The 19,661-nt window shown below is 33.9% G+C and overlaps 1 protein-coding gene across 3 annotated transcripts in view; it reads left to right on the forward strand.

Moving 5' to 3' along the window:
* Nucleotides 1-19,661, forward strand: part of ABCA5 (ATP binding cassette subfamily A member 5) — a 70,671-nt gene that overhangs the window by 39,184 nt on the left and 11,826 nt on the right. For all 3 annotated transcript variants that reach the window (XM_044247545.1, XM_044247546.1, XM_044247548.1), the window contains 13 exons: nt 71-210; nt 1,128-1,247; nt 3,645-3,846; nt 6,084-6,253; nt 8,551-8,678; nt 9,116-9,253; nt 10,520-10,633; nt 13,295-13,465; nt 14,423-14,536; nt 14,915-15,049; nt 16,545-16,619; nt 17,124-17,215; nt 19,253-19,379. In XM_044247545.1, the coding sequence (XP_044103480.1) occupies nt 71-210; nt 1,128-1,247; nt 3,645-3,846; nt 6,084-6,253; nt 8,551-8,678; nt 9,116-9,253; nt 10,520-10,633; nt 13,295-13,465; nt 14,423-14,536; nt 14,915-15,049; nt 16,545-16,619; nt 17,124-17,215; nt 19,253-19,379 (1,726 nt within the window). The remainder of the gene's footprint in view (nt 1-70; nt 211-1,127; nt 1,248-3,644; nt 3,847-6,083; nt 6,254-8,550; nt 8,679-9,115; nt 9,254-10,519; nt 10,634-13,294; nt 13,466-14,422; nt 14,537-14,914; nt 15,050-16,544; nt 16,620-17,123; nt 17,216-19,252; nt 19,380-19,661) is intronic.

The following is a 19,661-nucleotide window of genomic DNA, read 5'->3' on the forward strand; positions in this document are numbered from 1 at the left end:
CCAACATTTAGAATTTACTTTTGGTTGTTCATTAATTATTTAAAAAACAATGACTTTTGGTTTTCTCTAGCATGTACATAGACCAATACTGTGCCACTGAATCTCTTTCTTCCCTGGTTAAACAACATATACCTGGAGCTACCTTATTACAACAGAATGACCAACAACTTGTGTATAGTTTGCCTTTTAAGGACATGGACAAATTTGCAGGTATTACTTTCAGTTTCCTGATTGTTGAACCAGGCTCTTGGATTAAGAATAGGTTTTCTTGATTTACTTTGTTGTATATTTTTGTGTAATATTTACATGTTCCCGGGTGGCTTTACTTTACTCTTACATTTCTACTTTACTTTACTTTTGAAAATCAGAAACTACAAGCTAATGTGTTCCCCACCCCCCATTTTTTACAAACCCTATGCAGGAAACTAATATGTTCAGTAAAGGTATTTGCTTTGTTGTCAAGAAAGATTGCTCCATTTGCTCAGAAGCCTCCTGGGAATATGTATACACACACACACACACACACACACAGAGTTGTTTGTATGTGTTCTCATGTTCTTTCTAGTTTCATGATTCCATAATGAAGGATGTAATAATATGGTAAAGCCTTGAATTATTTTAATTCTGGCATTATTTTTCTGCTTTGTAATGAGGAACTCATACTCAGTCTCCTTATCTGTTCAGGGAATCTCTCAATAACCGAAAGGATATTATTGATGTAGATATATTGTGTGGAATTCCCATAACACTTACCTCATTTAGATAGAGATTTTCTATGTAATTTAATTGATTTTTTTTTCCTAGGGAAAAAAAGAATCCTTCATTAACTAGAGTGAACTACATGAGCCAACTTTAATGTACCCTGCCTATCATTCTGTCTGTAAAAATACTTCTTAGGTTTAATTTATAATATGATAAATATCTATTAGATATATCTCTATAAGCAAACATTCCTTGGGGTCCTTAGCAATTTTTAGGAATGTTAATGGCATTCTGAGACCAAAATGTTTGAGAACTAGTGTGGTAGCAGAGTATATTTAGTCCTATCCCATTTTAAAAGAGTACTTTAGAGAAATTCATGATGATATGCTTAACAACACAACATTCTTTCATTTTTTTTCTTTTAGGTTTATTTTCTGCTCTAGACACTCATTCAAATTTGGGTGTAATTTCTTACGGTGTTTCAATGACGACTTTGGAAGATGTGTTCTTAAAGCTGGAAGTTGAAGCAGAAATTGACCAAGCAGGTAAAAACAAAACTAACAAAAAATTTTGGGCAATTAACCAGAGAGATGGTAAGCGAGATGAATAATTACATAAACATGTGAAATACATTTTTAGAGGAAGAAACAGTAGATGGAAACAGTAGATGGAAATATGATCACTTATTAGCTGATTCCTGTGAAGAATAAGATAAGAACAAAAAAGATGGTTTTGGTAACAGGGAAGACGGTAAGGGCTTTGGTAGTGTGGAAGTCAGTGGTGACCTTGACAGTAGCCATTTCAGTGGTGTGGTAAAGGTTAGAGTTAGTTCTGTGAGGTTTAAGGTGAGAATGCAAATTGAGGATACTTTTCTTACTATTGAAAGTTAGCAAGATGGTGGTGGTGGTAGTGGGGCAGGAGGGTGAAGGAAACAAGAGGTTTCTCTCGAACATGGAGAAAGGACAAAAGTCAGGCTTATAATAAGGTTGTGATATAAGACTGTAGTCAGAGAAAGTTCACCTAAAAGTTTTAGATCTTACATAATTGGAGAGAGAACAAGATGTCAGATTTGAACATGTGTTCAGTTTGAGAAATTGAGTAGATAAAGGTGAGGAAATAGAAATAGAGGAAGTTGGGGTTAGAATGTAGGACACATTATCAGTGAGTATGTTTACAGTCCTTCAGGTGATGAAAGAGAATTAGATGGAGAAGATGCTTGTATCTGTGATGCTAAATACTTGAGGTATTTAATGAGTAGTCTGTAGAGTTGGATGGCGGGATAAAGACGAGAAGGCTATGTGCAGTGTAGATATTGCTGGCTATATTTTGTATATCTTTAAGTCCAGCATGCAGAATAAATATACTAATAATATCGGCTTGCTTTCAGTTGGCTGATTTTAAATGTTTTATTTTTCAAAGGTTAAAAATATCAAGTTCTATAGAAGGTAGATTGGTGCTCACTGAATACCATAATTGTGATATACAATATTTTAGCCCTAATATTTAGTTTGATTTAGTCCATTGTATCAGGGGAAGAGAGGGTTTAGTTTGGTTCATCTTACGAAGTAAGTCATTCATCTCAACAGTTGAGTTGCTAAGGTCCCAGAATAACCAGGCTGTGGTTCATTATAATTTTATGCATTATTCCATTCCACTCTTAAAGTTTTTAGTGTTTACTCATTTTTTAAAATTTAAGATAAGTCAGAGAAATCCTTCTTTGTGGCTCTCCTCATACTGAAACCAATTTTCATCTCTTCATTACTTTTCAGTTTTTAAAAATCGAATCACCTATAAAAATAACCTATCCTTTTTCCTTTCTTCATTGATTAATTTTATCTGTGTTTGGTCTCATGGAATAGATCATATAGAATGGGGGCGCCTGGATGGCTTAGTCGGTTACACATCTGCCTTCAGGTCAGGTTATGATCCCAGGGTCCTGGGATGGAACCCTGCTTGGGGGGGGGGTCCAAGCTCAGCAGGGAGCCTGCTTCTCCCCCTTCTCCTCCTCCCCACTCTTGCTTTCTCTCAACCTCTCTCTGTCAAATAAATAAATAAAATCTTTTATAAAATCATACAGTATGTCTTTTATGTCTCGTTTCCTTTATCTTTATATGTTTGTAGGGTTTAAACTTACTGGTTGTTTAGTAGTTTATTCAGTTTCATTGTTTTAAACTATTCTCTTACAGGATTATTTCACTACTTACGTGCTCACCTGTTGGTAGGCATTTGGATTCTTTCTAGTTAATGGCTATTCTTTTTTTTTTTAAGATTTTATTTACTTATTTGACTGACAGAGATCACAAGTAGGCAGAGAGGCAGGCAGAGAGAGACAGGAAAACAGGATCCCTGCTGAGCAGAGAGCCCAATGTGGGGCTCGATCCCAAGACCCTGGGATCGTGACCTGAGCCGAAGGCAGAGGCTTTAACCCACTGAGCCACCCAGGTGCCCAAGTTAATGGCTATTCTTGACAGGTCACTAGCTAAGAATTTTCTTGTATATGTGTTTCGGTGGACCTATGTATGTATCTTCCTTGCATTTATACTTAGTGGAGAATTTTCTCGGTATGCATGTGTTCATTTTTAATAATATTGCCAAAGTATATGAGAGTTTTGTTTGTCCTACCTCACTACTAGATGTGTGCTTCTTCAAAATTTATATGCCTCAGGGGCGCCTGGGTGGCTCAGTGGGTTAAGCCACTGCCTTCGGCTCAGGTCATGATCTCAGGGTCCTGGGATCGCGTCCCGCATCGGGCTTTCTGCTCAGCAGGGAGCCTGCTTCCCTCTCTCTCTCTCTGCCTGCCTCTCTGTCGACTGTGGTCTCTCTCTGTCAAATAAATAAATAAAATTTTTTTAAAAAAAATTTATATGCCTCAGAAAGATTTTCATTCATTCTTTTAAGGAATATCCCATAATTTTCTGTCTTTATTTTGTTTTGGCAAATAGATTATAGTGTATTTACTCAGCAGCCACCAGAAGAAGAAATGGATTCAAAATCTTTTGATGAAATGGAGCAGAGCTTACTTATTCTTTCTGAAACCAAGGCTTCTCTTATGAGCACCATGAGCCTTTGGAAACAACAGGTGTATACAATAGCAAAGTTTCATTTGCTGACCTTGAAAAGGGAAAGTAAATCAGTAAGATCAGTGTAAGTATGATCACTTTCCTGCCTGATGAGTTGTTTTTTAAGGCTACAAATTCAATTTGTCATCTTAATTTTTTAAAATGTAGACGTATGTAAATCTGTGTAGTTTTGTAAGATTAAGACTATAACTTCACAATGTCAGAGAAAATAATTACGCATTTAACGATTTCTTTGAATATCACTAGAGCTTTCACTCTTTTTTTAGACTAACATTTTTTCTCATCTAAATGAGGAACTGTCATTATATTCTTTAATTGTGTAATTTTTGAATGATTGTCACAAATTTTTGAATTATTGTCGCAAAATTTTATTTTGCGATTATATTTTATGCAATTGTTTTGTATGTATTACTATTATGTATAACTGCTTTTGTAAACAGTAGGAAGAGTAAGTTTTATCTCTGTGTATTGGTTAAAGAAATGGAAATATAAAGAAGGCTTTATAGCTTGTAGAACTGAGATTAAAATGATATCTTTTCAACTTTGCTTTACCTCTTTCAGGTTCCCATGGGTGCTAGACTTTCATTTATTGAGACATAACATTAATTATTTTCATATAACACACTCCAATTTTGTTTGATCCAAAACAGTGGTAGAAAAAAATTTAATAAGTGAGAATATTGTTATGTGCTTGAGATATGCTGAATTCATTTGCTTTTTTGCCCTAGGTTAGTCAGTATCAAAGAAATGTCAGTCAACTGTCTTATATATTTCAGTCTCAGCATTACTAAAAGAAAAATATTTACTTAAATCAACATGTTTCAGTTTATTAAACATTACTCTCCTAAAATATTTCCTGAAAAACAATAAAAATCTTAGTTCAGACTGTGATAACAAAATAACATAGACTCGGTTGCTTGAACAATGAAATTTATTTTATCATGGTTTTAGAGAGTGGAAATCAGATTAGGGTACAAAATTGGTCCTGAGGGCACTCTTTCTGGCTTGCAGAGATGGGCCATTATCTTGCTGTGTGCTCATATGACTTTCTTTGTTGATGCATAGGAGACAGAGAACAAGCTCTCTGATGTCTCTTAGAAGGGCACTGTTCCTATCTTAAGGGCCCAATGCCCATGACCTCATCTAATCCTGATTGCCTCCCAAAGGCCTTATTCCTAATACTGTCACACTGGGGATTAGGGCTTCAGAGTATGAATTTGGGGGGAGGATGACACAAATATTCAATTCCTAACAAAAAAAGTATTCTAAATTTGCATTTGACCATCTGTGCATTTAGGAAATACTGTATCTTATGTTTCCTGTCTTAAAGACTTGTTTATTAGCATATGAAAACACATGAGAGGTTCTATGGTAAAGAAATTGCTTCAATTTTGTTAAATCCAGAGTTTCCAAATTCTGTTTAATCATGAATTTTTTAACGTAAAACACCTATTAACTGATAGAATTTAATGCAGTATGCTTTTGGAAATGCTGACTCAGGTATACTTACAGCAATTTGTAAGAATGATTTTTTAAAAATTAGAGGGTTTCTGAAAATTATAAAATGATAAACTGATAATCTAAGCTCTCTCTACACACTTGCTGTTATACCTATTATATAAAATGTAGCAAATATTTTGTAGGACAAGACAGAAGGATATCTGCCTTCCAGATAGAAGGGCACTTTGAATAGGTAGTAGAATTATGTACTTGACAAATAGCAAATAATGATTCTTATAACTGACCGTAGTATGTCTTGCTTTGCCTCTCTCTAGAGGAACAATGGAAATTAATATGGTATGGATGACATTTCAAAGATAGCAGTCATTCAAAGTTTCACTATATTTAAAAACAAAAGAAAGGCTCCCTGTATTTTTGTTTCCTTCTCTATATCTTATATATTTTTGTATTATATCTTTTCTAAAGCATAGGAGAGTAAATAGTTAAGTATAGGGCAGGAAATAAAAGTTCCCTCAGGACAGTGGATGTGTAAATTGGCATAATGTCTGGTTCTTAAAAAGCTATAAGCACAAGTTTATATACCCATAAAAGTTTCAGGATGACTTGATCTTGGTTTCGTAAGTTTTAATTTTGTCATTGAGTACTGGCTTTCTGTCCAGTTGTGTCATAACATCGTTTTGGAGAATAGAAATTCTATTCCCGAACACTATTTTTTTCAGGTTTTTCTTTTCTCTCTCTCTCTCTTAACATGTGTTCTTTCAACTGTTATTTGAAGGAGGATTTTAAAAAATAGATTTACATATTAATGTACCCTGTGCTGTTTTATTTTTTTCCTTTCAGGTTGCTTCTGCTTTTAATTTTTTTTGCAGTTCAGATTTTTATGTTTTTGGTGCACCGCTCTTTTAAAAATGCTGTGGTTCCCATCAAACTTGTTCCAGACTTATATTTCCTAAAACCTGGAGATAAACCTCATAAATACAAAACAAGTCTGCTTCTTCAAAATTCTACTGGTGAGAGTGTGTGAAGGTCTGTGAATGTGTGTTGGTTGGGGCATGGGGTCTGGGATATAGGTTAGAGGTTGGGATTTTAGAAATAGATCCAAGGTAAAGGCATGGTTTGTGTGTACAAATTTAAGTTTTTAAAAACTATTTACTGATGCTGAGTAATATATTACAGAAATGAAATTTTGGTTAAGTGTAGATTACAGTTTTTAAAACTAACATTGTACTGTTTATGATATTAAGATTTCGTTTTTTAATGGTAGCAACATATTCTGAGTAGTGTGTTTCATATTAAAGTTTATTACAAGCAAAATAAACTTCAGAAGTTGAAACACCTTTAGAAAAAGTTACAGTATATAATATTTATGCAGTTATATATCTCAATAGAAATGTTTAAATAATTTTTCAAGGACTTTAAAAAATAAGAATTAAGAAAAACTCATTAGATATTAATATAATCAAATATATTAAATTGGTAATGAATATTTTTTATTTTGCTGTTGCTTATTTTAATTACATAATTGTCAAATATGAAAAAAATTAAGAACCATGGTCTTAAGCAAGGCTCAGAACAAGTAAAAAAAAAAACTAAAACTGACATCGGTTTCTGGTTTTCAAAAATAATAAAACCTATAACAGAATTTTGAACAGTTGTTCCTGCAAAATCTCTCATCTGCATAGATATAGTCCTAAGGTTCTTGAAGAGTAAATCACAGTTAGCTAACTCTGGCAGATTTACAGAAGAACAGAGGCAACTTTATTTGCTTGTCTTGCTGAAATAGGCTAGAAAATCGCATTTAATATAATCATTTATATAACTCACAAAATCTTCGGAGTTTAGTATTTTCCAACACTAACACATGTTTTAGTATCTTTCCTTTTTGATTCACTATTAACTGAAGAGTTTTGGCCAGTGTTAGATAACAATCATAGATAGGGATTATTATAAATTACTCTTAAAATCATCACTTTTAAAATGTGCCTCTTAGTTTATTATATATTCTTTTGGAGAAAGAATATATTTCATGATAGAAAACTACTCTTGAGTAGAAAGTTGATGCTTTATAATGTATTTCTTTCATTAGAATTTTTGTTTTGATTTTAATACACATTTCATGTTGTTAAAATACAGTGCTCCATAAAGCCTTATACTTTTATAGGGACATTTTTTGTGTGTTTGGGAAATTGTATATGTATCTGAAATCATTTTGGTTTGAGTTCACTCTCACTGATCTGCAGAAATACTAATATTTTCAAAGTTTTGTCCCTTTTGTTATTTTTTAGTATTTCTAGAATTGCTTACTTATGTACCCTATATCTTCCTAGGCCTTTTTGATCCTAAATAAAGCCATGTTTCCTCTGGAAATTACTGGTCTCTGTATGTCTATATTGGATTGTATCTGATCCTCCTCGGAAAGCTTTTTGTATCAAGGGTGATATAGTTCCTTCAGTTACAATGTAGCTGTCTTCTGTGGCAAACTAGAGAAAAGAGGTCATTTGAGGTACTAGATAAGGAGTAAATATAGGATCTAAAAAAGCTCCAGCGAGAGCCCTAAAAGCACCATTCCCTCTGACACTGAGGTTTGCTACGGAGTCTGATCTACCTGCCATACTATTTTTAATTACAGATAGTGGTTTCCTTTGCTTAGTTTTGATTTCTCTCAAAGTCACATTTGTTCTTTCTGGCTTTTGTGAAGATGGAAGGGGAGCAATTTCCATTCATCAGACTTATTGGTATAGACTTAAACCCAAGACAGGATCCATCATCTTTCCGTTAGCTCCAGCCAATTTAAGGAATGTAGATGGAGAACTGATTATGTGGTTTAATATTTTAAGGCAGTTGAGGCAATTGACATTGATAAAATTTGTCTGTTCTAAGCACACAGAAACCCTCTAAGGAGTGATGTTACCTGACTTCACATCCTGCCTCTTTCTACCTTTCCGAGCCTAGCAGGTTCTCTTATTCCATAAAATTGTTAGATTTTTATTCTCACAATTTAGCCAAATTTCAAGTGAGTATTATAGGTAAACTTTCAGTGTAACAATAGTAGCAGCAGCAGGAGCTAACATTTGTACAGTTACTGTTCCAGGTTCTGTTTTTAAAGCCAGTTTCTGTTTTTAAAGCCTGTATGTATTGACTTGGATTTGAATCCAGGCTGACTGCCTCCACGGCCAGTGTTCTTAATGATGTCTTGTCTAACAAAGATAATCTTTTTTTAAAAAAGTTCTTCCCAATGTTATTAAAAGTCTGGGTCTGTTTCTTTTTTAAACTGATTCTTTATTATTTGCTTATTTTCTCATACCAGACTCTGATATCAGTGATCTTACCAGCTTTTTCACAAGCCAGAACATAATGGTGACAATGTTTAATGACAGTGACTATGTGTCTGCTGCTCCCCATAGTGCAGCTTTAAATGTGATGTATTCTGAAAAGGTAAGAGTGATATATGTGGGTGAATACCTATTGGAAAGTTATAGAACATTAAGATATTTTCTCTAAAGTTAATCGTTTGCTGAATTGACCTCATTTGTTGGAAATTAGAATTTGCTTTTGGACATTTCTAGCGTTTATAATGTATTTTATATAATGTATATAATGTATGACTTGGTGGATGACCAATATAAAAACTATAAGAAATTTAATATAATCTTTACGTTCTATTTTTGCTTAAAATACCAAAATATCTATAGACTCCACACCAGGTTATGTTTATCCATCTGTCTTTATTGAATATTATTTCTATAATTTGTTCAATCAATTTTTAGTTAGTGAAGATTCCCTTAGTCTGGGAGAAAAGCTTAGTACATAGTAGCAATGTATTTATATATGGTATGTAATAACACTCTCTCTCTTTTTTTTTTAAATCATAGGACTATGTTTTTACAGCTGTTTTCAATAGTACTATGGTTTGTTCTTTACCTGTATTGATGAATATTATCAGTAATTATTATCTTTATCATGTAAATGTGACTGAAAGCATCCATGTCTGGAATACCCCATTCTTTCAAGTAAGCAAACTTTAGAAAGTGTGTGTGTAAAAAAAAAAAAAGTGTGTATGTACACATATGTGAATAAAAGCTAAGACCTAATACAAAGGAAATCTGTAGATGTTCTTAGTCTTACTAAAACTTGAGTTGAGGATGCTTTACATCTGGGTTTAGGAGTGCCCAGTATTAGTTTGCTTCAGGATCAAGGAAGTTCTCTCTTGGTACTGATATTTTTATAAAGCATAAGTATTTTCTGTATTAATCATACAAGAAAAATTAAGATAATTTAAAAATATTATTTATCTAAGATCTCTTACTGGGGTATTGAAAGAAACTTGAGAAGTTGCTCTCATGCAGTCATTTTTCCTCTAGATAGGACTATTGGATTATAAATGTGAAAATAAGTCTTCAGAAAAATAATCAACATTTTTCTCTCACCCTTGTGTTTTATTTTTCACATATGAAAAATAAATGGACAAATATTTTTCTGTAATAGCATTTTTTACTTTCTATTGCTGTACTTTTTAAACAGTTTTTTTGAGATCTATTTCATATGCTATTAACTCGTTTCAATCCAATGGTTTTTATTATGTTCATAGAGTTCTGCATCCATCACTACATCAGTTCTAGATTTCATTATCTCTCTCACCTTCCAGAAGACCCTTGCACCTGTTGAGGGCAGCAGTAATTCAATGCATTTGGTTCTGGGTAGTTTGTATTTGGGGCACCAGCTGTTTACTTTAGTTTTCTGGAAGTTTCCTTCTGTACTTGAGTCTTTGGGGCAGCTAGGGACCATTGAGGTCTGTGGAAGTTATATAGCCAGAGGGAAAAAACTCCTGTTCCTATAGGAGGCTTTTTCAAAAGCGAATAGGGTTCCGAGATCCAAATGGCTCACAGTCCCAGCAACTGACGAATGCATCAATCTGACATGGTCCTGTTCATTGCATAGGACTACTGGTGGACATGTTACCTGCTTTTTCATGTACATTATTATTTTTAATTAAATGGTAAAGCTTAATTTAAATGTCCTATTATTCTGTGTTGTAGATAAGAAAAGGAAATATGTTGATCTGCTCAGGACTGTGTAGCTACTTATTAATTGGCAGAGCTGGTCCTGTAACTCACTGCCTGTTAACTCTGCCACCTGTTTTTTCATACAGACTGTATGCCTAGAATAGATATCCTAATGTGTTTCTTCAGAAGTTTTGATAGTCTTTTATTGAGAAAGTACTAAGATGATATAAAGTGATTCTCAGTTTCATTTCTTACTCTGTGATTGTCTTTCAGGAAATTACAGATATAGTTTTTAAAATTGAGCTGTATTTTCAAGCAGCTCTTCTGGGAATCATTGTTACTGCAATGCCACCTTACTTTGCTATGGAAAATGCAGAGAATCATAAGGTAATAATTGAGTTAAAATACAAAACAATTACCTGCTTTGCATGAGTGCAAGACATATTTTAGGAGTAAGTAAATGGAGAATAAACATATTTAATAGAGTAATAACAATAACTATCATTTATTACTTGAGTCCCTGTCACATGCTTCAAAAGTTACATCCTTTAATCTCTACAACACTGTGATTTAAGTTTTATGTTACCGACTTTATTTATAGGTCAGGAGGTGGGGATGGGAGTGGTTATATCATGTGCCAGTGTTGTCTCATCTTGTTTAAGTAGTGGATCCTTATGTTCTTAATAGGTACACTAACCTTTCTCTTTCCCTTAACCCTTAATGGAATGTGTTGAATGTACAAGATACTTAATTTTTGCAAAATGAAAAATCAGGTAGATAATGATTGTGACTACCAGAGCCCAGGACAAATTGCTGTGTGTACAGAGTTGTTCGTATCCTTCACTTTCTTTTCTGCTCCTTTCTCTTCTGTCCTCAGGCACGTGATGCTCTTGCAAGGTCTCTTGACTGTTCAAAGCCTTCCACTCTCTTACCCTGCAGACGTTGTCCCTCTCTTACTCCTCTAATCAAAATTCTCATTCTCCGTATGTCTTCTTAGTTCAGTGTAAGCAGATAGTCTAAATTAATTTACCCATGTGACAAATAATGAAGTCTCCGAGCAGACAATTATATATTTTAATAATTTTCTCTAGTGGAAAGTGATACATGAGTCTCAGGATATATTTTAAAAATATATTCATTTTTTCTGTTATAAATATATATATTCATTGTTCTAATTTAGAAAATGTAGGAAAGGGGCGCCTGGGTGGCTTAGTCAGTTAAGCATCTGCCTTCAGCTCAGGTTATGATCTCAGGGTCCTGGAATCAAGCCCCGGGTAGCACTCCCTGCTGAGCAGGGAGTCTGCTTCTCCCTCTGCCCCTCCCCACCCCCACTCGTGCGCTTGCTCTCTATCAAATAAATAAATAAAATTTTCAAAACAAAGGTAGGAAAGCATAAGAGAATTATGAAATACCCATAACACCCACAACTCACAGTAAAACTTTCTAGACAATTGCATTTTCTCTTTTGTTTCAACTTAAATGTTTTTAATTCAAATTTTTATTTAGAGATAATTGTAGATTCATATTAGGTGTTAAGAAACAATACAGTGAAATCCTCTGTATCCTACTCACTTCACCTCAATAATAGCTCATAAAATTGTGGTATAATAGTAAAATCTCAGGATATTGACATTGGTACAGTCAGGATAGAGCAGCTTCACCACAGAGATTCCTCCTATTGCCCTTTTCAAGCCCACACACCCACCCCCTCCCTGACCTCTGGCAGCCACTAATCTATTCTCTATTTCTGTAATTTTGATATTTCAAGAGTATATATATGGAATCATAACGTATTTTTGGGAGGGGTTAGATTTTTTCACTTAGGATAGTTCCCTGGAGATTCATTTAGTTTGTTTATATTGTATCAGTAGTCTATTGTTTTTTATTGCTGCATAGTAGTCCATGGTGTGGATCTGGATTGTTTCCAGTTTTGACTATTATGAATAAAGCTGCTGTGAACATTTGTGTAGAGGTTTTTGTGTTAGTATTTTTGTGTGAATGTAAGTTTTCACTTCTGTGTGATAAATGCCCAAGAGTACAATTGCTGTGTCATATGGTGATTCCGTGTTAGTTTTGTAAGAAGTTGTCAAACAGTTTTCCAGGGTGGATATTCTGTTTTATGTTCCCACCAGCACTGTATGAATGACAAAAGCGTGGATGAGCCAGAATAACTCTATTTGACATGGCTTATGTTTTCATACTTATATTGTTATATTTTTGTTCTTGTAATTCATTGAACATAAAAGTTGTACATTTTTTTTTATCACTTCTCCTCTTCTTAACAAGTCTTTATATTCCATGCATCTGTTATCTCTATGGCTAGCTCCTTCATATAATGTATTTAATTATTAGGAGTATGTTTTTAAAGAAGCCAAAAATCAACTGAGTAAAATTGTTAGGTATTTGGATTTATAAAATATTTTTTGAAATTTCAAATTATGAGAAGATGAGAGAGGAAAACTCAGATCATTTAAGTTTACTGTTTGTATACATGAAAATGCTAATTACTTATAATAATAACAACTTATACTACAAAGGAGTATATAAAGGGCTAAAATAATTATCAGTACAGAGTTTCACTCTTTACCTGAAAACCTTATGTAAATCCTGAAAACACTTGGCAGTTTATTAGTTTTTCATGAAAGCTTAATTTTTAAAAATGAGAATGTCTTTTCTGTTTAAACATATCTTTCATCTACTTCCACAGAGTTGTAAAAGTGACATTGTTTTGGCTACTTATTGTTTGCACAGCTATAATCTCCATGACATCTTTTGCTTCATTTTAGTTTTGTGTTTCTTAACTCTACTGTATTCTGATTCTGAAAAATTTTGTCAAAATTGTTACATCTCAGAACCGAGCCAAATTAAAGACTCTATGGAATTTATATTTAATTGTAGGAGGGTTTTTATTATCTAGAGACCTGGAATGTGACCTGTCTTGTTTTGTTGATGTAAAATTAAGAGTTCCACAATAATTTGCTAATTTTTTTGTGTAAAATTTTTACAGTTATAATCAGTTTTCCCTCCTCCCTCTTTTTTGTTTTGTAGATCAAAGCTTATACCCAGCTTAAACTTTCAGGACTTTTGCCATCTGCGTATTGGATTGGGCAAGCTATTGTTGATATCCCCTTATTTTTTCTTGTTCTTATTTTGATGCTAGGAAGTTTATTTGCGTTTCATTATGGATTATATTTTTATGCTATAAAGTTCCTTTCTGTGGTAAGTTAATATTACTTATGTTATTTACAAATGAAATGTTATTTTAAAAAACTAAGTATTTATAAACATGACAAGTGGTTTGTCAAGTAATTTGGATATTAATTTTTTTAATAGAAAGTAGAACCAGTATCTATTTTAATCATTGTATATGATACTTATAATGTAACTTATATTACTATAAGTGATTTTTTAAAAAACAGCAACTAGCCATCATTATAAAATAGTTCTTTGAGACTGAGATGGTCTTTCTGCAGACTACAATACTTGTGTATAATCAGGAATAATTAAGCAGTCCTTCCTTAAAATGTCTTCCTTGTCCCTATGCCTGAAAATAATTTCAAAAGAAGCTCTTTTATTCCATAATTTAAAATATCGCTGAAAATACTAAGGAAGAGTATGGCTTACATTCATGTTCATCTGTATATGACCCTTCATGTGAATAATTTGTATTAGGAAAAAGGGAAAATAGAACTAGGTGAGTTTGGGATTTCTGAAAGTAATTTTTATCATTTTGCCAGAGATAATACTGACTTTACCTATGAATTTCTGGTTTATAAATTAATAATTTTGTTCTTAAATATTTGCCAAATGTATTGAATGCTGTATATTGAAATAGTAGCTAATAGTTGATTGAGAAGGGTAAAACAGCTAGTATACTTGTTTTTATAACATGGGTAGAGATAGCATTTTGGTTGGCATAAAAAAGAACTAGAAAAGTGTTCAGTGTAGATTATTTATTCAGGATTGTGTTGACAGAAGTATGAGTTTTACTGATTTAGGAAAAATGTGCATGGTAATATTTCAAGTAACTACAATTTCAGTTTTGGAGTGTTTGCTTGAGACATAAAATTTGAAAAATAACCATTCCTTAATATTTTGATACAACTGGTGTTTTATGTCATATGTATTGTTAGCTATTCATACTTTTACATAAATGTGCACATTTCTGTTTTACAGGTTTTTTGCCTTATTGGTTATGTTCCATCAGTCATTCTGTTTACCTATGTTATCTCCTTCACTTTTAAAAAAATTTTGAATACCAAAGAGTTTTGGTCATTTATCTATTCTGTGGTAAGTGATGTTTTGTACTATTTCACCCCAGCTTTTCATAGTAGCTTACTTGTATGTCATGAACTCTTGCAGGCTTATGTTCAAAATGTTATTGTGTCTTTCCTGAGTACAGAACTTAGGTAGCTATCTGACAGCATCTCTGTGTCTAATGCATCACCCATTCCACTAAGGGGTGGTACTGAAGGCACGTAAGAATTACATGGCAAGGATACCGGGGGGCAAACAGCGGGGCCTGGCCCCTCCTGGCTAAGTATCACCTCTGGTTCTGTGTTTCATTAGAGGATTGAAAACAGTAAATTCCAAGGCACAGACTTAGAAGTGGGTTTGTAAAAAATTGCTAAACACTTTTTCACTTGTTTTCTCATTTTTTCTCTTTAGACAGCATTGGCTTGCATTGCAATCACCGAAATAACGTTCTTTATGGGATACACAGTTACGGCTGTTCTTCATTATACCTTTTCCATAGTCATTCCAATCTATCCACTTCTAGGTTGTCTGATTTGTTTCATAAAGGTAGGTCTTTTATATGCTTTAATATTTGTAAAGCATAAATACTGCCTAATCTTTGAGATCTTAGTTCTTATACTGAATATAGTTTAAAAAAAAAAAAAAGAGCTTAGCTGCTCTTTACTTGATTTGAATGTTATTAAGCAGCAGTTTAAGATTACTGTGAAATCTTTTCAAGCATGTCTTTAAGCCGTAAAATCTCAGAGGAGTACGTCTGTTAACTGTTCTTTGATTCCCAAAAGGATGCACATAAATTCCAAGTATGAACTGACTTTGGTCAGTGTTTGTTTTGGGGGACGTTTTCAGGGATGAAATAATGTATTGTACTACAGAGGGATGAGAGAAAATAAAGTGTAAGAGACTTTTTTTCAAAGAAAAAATAAAACATTAGTTTTATTAAGCCTGGATAACTGAAAAAAAATTGCATGTGATTAGAAAAAAATTAAATAATGAATTTAGTGATTTAGAATGATTACTGACTTAATTTTACGCACTGGTCCTCCCTTTTCCCCTTCCCGGCTTTCTTTTTTCTTCAATTTAATATGTTTAATTTATACATCCCCAGATAGAAATATTTTGGTGTGGGGAAGATTTTAATCTAAGTAGAAATAGCTGTTAATACTAATAGCTAACTTATGTATAGAGAATACATCTTTGCTGAACAAAATGCATGTTAATTGAAGTATTCCTGCACATTGCAGCTCTAAGAAAACCACTACTCGCAACACTCCTGACACCAAATGTGTATGGGTTTTTCACTCACATAAAGCAGTTCTGACACCGAACTACCTGGAGTTAATGCAGACTCAGGGCTACATTCTGGGTTAAGCATGCAGCCCCACAAGACTGCCCCTTTCATTTCAGATGCCGGATCCAAGTAGTGGGTCTGCAGGTAACCCATGCTTGTGTCTGAGGTGGCTACAAATCCACGGTACCTATGACTCCTTGACATGGTCACTAATTTGTTATAATGGCTTAAATTCCTAAGTGGAATTTAGGGAAACACTTTACGTACTTTTACCAGTTTATTATATTGGATATGCAAGTAAGTAGAATCAGAGATAGGGAAGGCAAAGTCCAGAAAGGTCCCAAGTACTGGAGCTTTTGACCCTGTGGAGTTTTGAGCGTGTCACCCTCCCAGCCTGTGGATGTGTTCACCATCCTGGAAACTCTCCAAACCCTGTGCTTAACACGGAGGATTTTATGGAGGTTTTCTTACTGAGGCATAATGAGATAATCAGTCCCTGTCCCCTTTTGATCAGTGGATGAGGCCGGTAGTTTCTATCTTCTAATCACTTGGTTGTTTCCCTTGTCAAACAGCATCTTCCTCCAAGAGTCACCTCTGTAGAATGAACTGTTTTGGTAATTGGGGCTTATTTTAAATAACAAAAGATGCTCCTTTTACCTCTGTCCCTGTGTCCTGGGGACTGGGTCTAAGACCAAATACCATTATATCATCTTATCACAGCAGCATGTCAATTTTAAAAAAATTTTGTCTTAGATTTCTTGGAAGAATATTCGAAAAAATGAAGACACCTATAATCCATGGGATAGGCTTTTGGTGGCTGTTGTATCGGTAAGAAATAACAAAAATTTTGGCCTTAGCATGCTACCTTCAGAGCAGTTTGGTTGTATGATTTTAACTCTCTTTTTAGTTTTTACCGTGTTGCATAAGAATGAAGGTGCCTCAAAAAGTCAAGTGGGTTAGTTGGTGCCATCCAGTATGCATTTTGGTGGTAATGCCTTTATTGACTATGTCCATTTTAAATATATTTGGCTCTCTTATGTTATTCTATTTAATTGTAATCCTGGCTTCCTCAGAAGCACAAATGACTTTTCCTGTGATTATATTTTATGAAGCTGACAACCGATGAACTTGATAGAGGTAGAAAAATATGTGAAGGATTATTTTACTAAAAATCTACATTGGTTTGCATTAACAATCTTAACACATATGACATGTGAAGAAAATAATGATTAATTTGGTGTGATGGTAAGGAACCTGATGTATGTGGTCTTTGTTCTGTTGATATGGGGGAAAAAAGATTGAGTCATGAGCTCTTCTGTGTTCTTCTTGTAGCCTTACCTGCAGTGTGTACTCTGGATTTTCCTCTTACAGTACTATGAGAAAAAATATGGAGGCAGGTCAATAAGAAAGGATCCTTTTTTCAGGTCAGTTAATTTTTTTAAAAGTTTTTATTTTTTTTTTTAGTATATTTACATAGTATATACTCTACTTTTAGGTAATTTCCTTCATTCTCAAAAAAACCCCTTAGAGTCATCAGTGCCCCCCACCTTGTGCATGTGCCCAGCCCTGTATAACCACTAATTTACTAATCTAGTTGCTATCGATCTGCCAATTCTAAACATACATATAAATAGAAATATATAACATATAGTCTTTTTGTGTCTGGCTGCTTTTACTTACCATAATGTTTTGTAGGTTCATGATGTAGCAATACTTCATTATTTTTTTCTTTTCTTCTGCAGATAAGTCATATGGTAGCACTTGACTTACCTGTTCATCAGTTGTTGGACATTTGAGTTGTTTCTATTTTTGGCCATTATGTATAATGCTGCTGTGAACATATTTATTATCCACTGAGGACTTAGCGTCTGGCTCTCCTTCTTTCTCCTGCAGTCATCTTGGGGGAGAATCAGCATCCACTGAGATAACCTTTCTAACACCCTATCCCTCAGTGTCTGATTTTCTCTGCACTCATGTGTTGATTTGGGTCAGAGCCGGGCCATCACTGCTGTTCACCTCATCTGTGTCCCATGCTACCAGTCACATTTCATCTTTCCAGCTTTCTTATTTTATTAGTCTTATTGGACTTTTCTCCTGTGGTTTCTATCCCTGACTTTGTTCTTCAGATGTATCTACTAATCACTGTTTTCACCATTTCTCCGTTCAGCTTCACTCATGTGATTCATCACTTTCATCCCTTTCAGCACCCTGTATTCAGCTTCGGTATTTCTTTCACTTATCTGCTAAAAATAATAATTTTTGGTAAGTCTAATTACAGGGTAGAGAAAATTAACCTAACAGTGCAGTGTGCTAATATAATGGATTTATCCTGCATAAATTCAGCTTTGTGTTAGCATTTGTTACCCCATTTTCTTCCTGTCTCTTTTCGATAGTTATCCCAAGCCTTCTTTGTGTTCCTCAACTTCTCCAGTCACCTCCCCTCATTTTCTACTTCTCAGTAGAAGATCTTGCCATCTCTGAAAACAGAAGCACTTAATTAGAAATCTTTACACACTTACCCACTTCTTTCATCATTTATGCCTTTTCCTAGTTCCAGAGGGAGAGGCACCCCTCCTGTTATCCATGTCTTCATTTATTCTGTCTACTTAAGGATGTTGCTCTGTTACTTTTATTTTCTCTTTCTGTATCTTTCCCTTTTGGATCTAAATAGGATATTTTTCTCTGGGGAGGGAGTTACCTTTCTTACATAAAACAAACTAATAGAAATCAGAACTCCTAAATCTCATTTAAACTTGAATCCCTCTAGCTCTTGTCCTGTATTTGTCTTTTCTTTCATAGCAAGAAGCTTCTACTTCCAGTTCTCACCTCCCGTTCATTCCTTAACTCCCTGCAATCTGGTTTCTGCACTTGCTTCTCTGCTGATGCTATTTTCAGTAAAGTGACTAATGATTTCCTGTCGCTTATCAAGTAGGCTCTGCTTACTCATCTCAACTGCTACTTTCCTATGATTGACTTCTTCCTCCTTATTTATACTTTTCTCTTGTTCCTTTTTTGTCCATAATGTCAACTCCTTTTTTATCCCTTTACCTCTCTTATACTTCAAAATTTCCTTTTGAAGCACTTTTTTTTTTTCTCTGCCTACTTTTTTAGTGTTCCTGTGAGTTCTGAGTTAAGCCCTCTATATCCACTTGGCCCAGGACAATGTCATGTATACCCACACAGTAAATTCTTTGAGGGATGGCTAAATGCTTTTTTCAATCTTTTTATGTTTGTATGAAATAGTACATGACACATACCAGTCATATATGATGTTGAAAAATGAATGAATTTTGATAATATCATCCAAATGGATTCATAAGTGAAAAATAGCTCTGTAATTCCACCTTTCAGAAAGAAGATCACAGATCTCAGATTGGTGTATTTTTTTGGTCTTTTCCCCATAAAGTGCTGAATTTATTACTCTATTAATTATTTGAAAATCTATTATCTTTAATATATAGGACTCTTTCAACAAAGTCCAAAAATAGGAAGTGTCCAGAACCACCAAGCAATGAGGATGAAGATGAAGATGTCAAAGCTGAAAGACTAAAGGTCAAAGAGCTAATGAGTTGCCAGTGTTGTGAGGAGGTAATTTAGTCTTTATCATAAGTCTTATTAAATGTGCAGTCATCATGTATAGGAATTAATCTGAAAAATACTTTTCATATGAATCAATATGGAAAAAAGTCTTTTCTTTGAAAAAATGTATGTGTCTACTTTTGAATAAGACAATATTTCAGTCATAAATGGATCTTTACATAATATTTCTTATTAGTAAATATAGTTCTTATGATATATGGACATGAATTGCGGGCAGCCTGTCATTCCATGATAGGTATATCTAATTTATTATTCTCTTTTTAAATCCTA

This window comes from Neovison vison, chromosome 5 (assembly GCF_020171115.1).
Source record: "Neovison vison isolate M4711 chromosome 5, ASM_NN_V1, whole genome shotgun sequence".
Classification (NCBI taxonomy): domain Eukaryota; kingdom Metazoa; phylum Chordata; class Mammalia; order Carnivora; family Mustelidae; genus Neogale; species Neogale vison.